The sequence below is a fragment of the Pinus tabuliformis genome, chromosome 4_1 (assembly GCF_031772625.1).
Source record: "Pinus tabuliformis cultivar Carrire ecotype Pingquan chromosome 4_1, CPIR1, whole genome shotgun sequence".
Taxonomy (NCBI): domain Eukaryota; kingdom Viridiplantae; phylum Streptophyta; class Pinopsida; order Pinales; family Pinaceae; genus Pinus; species Pinus tabuliformis.
In genome coordinates this window covers 571,401,380-571,404,771 of record NC_142303.1, presented here as the reverse complement: position 1 = coordinate 571,404,771, position 3,392 = coordinate 571,401,380, and the positions used below count along the sequence as shown (strand labels likewise).

The window sequence follows — 3,392 nt, the reverse complement described above, 5'->3', positions numbered from 1 at the left end:
TTGTTCACAAAATTTATCTAGTCAAAATCACTCAATGATCACACCAAAACTCTAAATTTTTGCCCACAAAATTTCCAACTATAACATTCACATCACATAATACCTTAACAATACACCCCATCACCATATATTCTACTCCTTAATTAAAATTATAATAATATAGTATTTTAATTATATTTATAAAATAAATTTAATATTTTAAAAAATTAGAAAACTAAACTATATAAATTAATTCCTTAACATTATTTTTTGAACACTTAAATATTTTTAAAATCGACAATATTTTTTTTTTTCAATAACCTCATTCGAATTTGTGCGTTGTACCAATTGTGTTCTTAGAATGACGTACCAATTCTTAAAAAACCCTTGGCTACAAAAAGACGCAAAGGATGTGTGGTAAAATTGTTAGGTTAATATACGAAGGTTTACCTTTTTTGGAAAAGGGCAAATGTGTTTTAATTTAAAAATAATTGATAAATATTTCATTTTTTCACAGTTTCAATTAATCTTTTCTTAATAATCTCCGACAATGCGGTTTTATATATATATATATGTATAAGTTGATAATTTTCATTCTACACTTATTAAAATAATTTGATTTAAATAAAAATATAAATTCCAATATAGTTCACCATAATAATTTGATTTAAATAAAAATATAAATTCCAATATAGTTCACCATAATAATTGCGGAGTAACGTGACGATCCAAAATAATTTTGGATCCCACTATCAAAAGATAATGTCGATCCTCTATTGTGCTCTCAATCTGTCCAAATACTACACTCTGACTCAATTCTGCAAAGCTCAAGAATATTTAAAGTTGAGTCAGACACCTGGGCCCTCGATGCCCACCACAATCGACAACTTAAACGCTGCAGCTGCTACCCCGATCCTTCTAGAACACTGACTTCCAACTTGCACTACATTTTCCAGGAACTTGCAGCTGCTTCCCCAATCCTTCTGGAACACTGACTTCGAACTTGCAGCTGCTTCCCCAACCCTTCTGGAACACTGACTTCGAAGTTGCACTACAATTTCCAGGAACTTGCACCACCAGTAATGTTGGGCCACTTATTTATTTCGCTCATTGAAGCCACTGTGTCCTCATCGAAAGACTTTCGGAACGCAGAAAAAGATCATTGAAGGTGCGATAGTTTAATTTTATCTGGTACGATTATACTAGAGGCAGGTCGGTATTCTCCAATCGTTTATCGAAATGAAGGTATATTTATATCAGTTAATCACACTCTTGCAGATTCGTGTTTGGGTTAATGATTTGAAATATTTTATATCAAATTCATGGTTAACCATAATTTGGATATGCAGAAAATAGTGTTGAAATCGGCTATGGAAGACGAGAGAAGCAAGAGAAGAGCCATGAAGGCCGTTGCAGAAACCGGAGGTACGAATCTGCATTACCTGCTTCCGCCACAATATTTTATTACCATTTACAATATATTTAGGTTTATGATTTACGCTTACTAATGTTGCCCATGTTCTGTTTCAGTGGTCTCCATTTCTGTGGACATGAAAGAGGGAAAGATAACTGTGGTTGGAGAAGCAGATCCTGTGTGGCTCGCAACAAAGCTGAGGAAAATAGGGTTCAGAGCAGAGTTAGTAAGCGTGGGTCCTGCCAAAGAAGAAAAAAAGAGCTGATAATTTGTTAACAGCTTCAAGCCCAATCCTATGTTTTACACAATTCTCAGAGCCGGAGTCTCGTAGGGACCTCTCATTTTATTATGAGAGTAGCGTTTTAAAGGTGCGTTTTGGATATTTTTTTTGGGTTGGCTTTAGATATTTCTAAGCGCCACCGAGTTTTCCATTAAAAAGCTGTATACATATAATTTCATTTTGTGAAAATGAAATCGAAATTTGGCATTTCAGTGCTCTCCTCTGAGATTGTTCCGTTCAAATTTCTTAGACTAATTCCTGACATATTAATATGTATGCTAAAGTTTAGGCACTGTTAAAATCCCACCACCTAATCAAATTTGCATTATACAGCTTCGCTGGATGTATAAAATCAGGCCACGCACAGTCAAAAGGGCCCACCAAATAAATTATATTGTATGCCTTGCAGCGAAGCGTAGCTTTTTTTATCCATTGACGTTATCTGCGACATTTAGGAAAACACATCTACAAAACAACCTTTCTTGTAATCATCGTACAAGACACGCGCCAAATCTAAAAACAGAGATCCCTTCCTCGTACGACAGACCCATCAAATCTCAAAACTAAAGACGCGTTCCTGACTCATGAATGCGTGGACCGTCAGGGACCCATTATTAGCTTCTGATAAGCTAGGACTTAAACCATGCATTAGCTTCGAAGATTTAAATTATATATATATATATTTAATATTTAAAAAAATGATTTCTCATACATTTAATTATATCACAATCAACAAATGGTTCCTATGTACCTCGCTTCGATGAGTAACTCCTCGATACAAATGTTTCCACGCTGATTGCACGGGTTTCGTTTCTATTCGGACCGACCATTTTAACTCCATTAATGTCGAGACATTCACCTAGTAAACTCTATTGTCGACACTCAGCTCGCATTCTTATGCGTGATGTGAATGTAGGCATTTAACTATATGTAACAACAAACACCCAAATTCCTCCCTCTCGGGCTCGCTATTCCAGATTCTAGCCTTACTGTTTTACTCTGATGGAGTAGAAGTTATATGGAAAAAATTTGTAAAATTCTTGAGTATATATCTTTCCAATGCTGACATATATATACTAGCATTTGCACCAAATGTTGCAAAAGAAACGCCGTAAGGCATAAATTGAGGAACAATAGCAAAATGTGAATGGTCATTGAAAGTAAGGATTTATAGAAAAGATTGAAAGCAAGGGTGGAAGATTGAGTTACATTTGCAGCTATATCCTTAAGTTACTTGTGAGTATTCTGAATATGGATCTTTTGTAAATAAAAATAGTCTCATGTATCCATTATCCATGTAGTTGCTATGGTTTATGTGAACGTGTTATGGTCTATTATTTTAAGGTTTATTGTTTTTAGTTTTAAAACAAGTTTGAGGGATACAAGATTGCAAAACATACGATATTTTTTTTTCATTTATGCTATTTTTCCATATTCTACCTATTTATAGCATTGCTTTTGCTTTTTGACATCTGGGGCAATTGAGGAATAATCATGAAATCTAGAAGGTTATTGAAAATAATAATTAATAAACAAGATTGCATGTAAAGGTGGAATATAAAGTTAAATGATTTACATTAGGTGAAATTTACAGAGAGTATAATGTTTGTAACAAAGATTGCTTCTTGATCATCAAAGATGCTTTTTTAAGTTTAAATAAAAAATTACAAGTACTAGATTGTAATGGAAGAGGTGAAAAGAAAATATAACATTGTGAAT

The 3,392-nt window shown here is 33.7% G+C and overlaps 1 protein-coding gene across 2 annotated transcripts; it reads left to right on the top strand.

Annotated features, from left to right (window-relative positions):
• The first annotated feature begins 964 nt into the window (after nucleotides 1-964).
• LOC149177189 (heavy metal-associated isoprenylated plant protein 39-like) lies at nucleotides 965-1,875 on the top strand. 2 transcript variants are annotated; one of them, XM_089423332.1, is made up of 3 exons: nucleotides 965-1,224; nucleotides 1,329-1,404; nucleotides 1,510-1,875. In XM_089423332.1, the coding sequence occupies exons 1-3, from the start codon at nucleotides 1,219-1,221 to the stop codon at nucleotides 1,656-1,658; spliced, it is 231 nt and encodes a 76-aa protein (XP_089279458.1). In that variant the 5' UTR covers nucleotides 965-1,218; the 3' UTR covers nucleotides 1,659-1,875. The 2 variants fall into 2 exon arrangements, with proteins under 2 accessions (XP_089279458.1, XP_089279457.1); XM_089423331.1 differs by lacking the exon at nucleotides 965-1,224 and having other exon boundaries at nucleotides 1,263-1,404; nucleotides 1,510-1,871.
• The last annotated feature ends 1,517 nt before the right edge of the window (nucleotides 1,876-3,392 follow it).

Coding starts and splice junctions, on each gene's coding strand:
- LOC149177189 (XM_089423331.1), top strand. CDS start 1,302: ATGGTTAACCATAATTTGGATATGCAGAAAATAGTGTTGAAATCGGCT. Junction 1,405..1,509: donor GGCCGTTGCAGAAACCGGAG/GTACGAATCTGC, acceptor GTTCTGTTTCAG/TGGTCTCCATTTCTGTGGAC.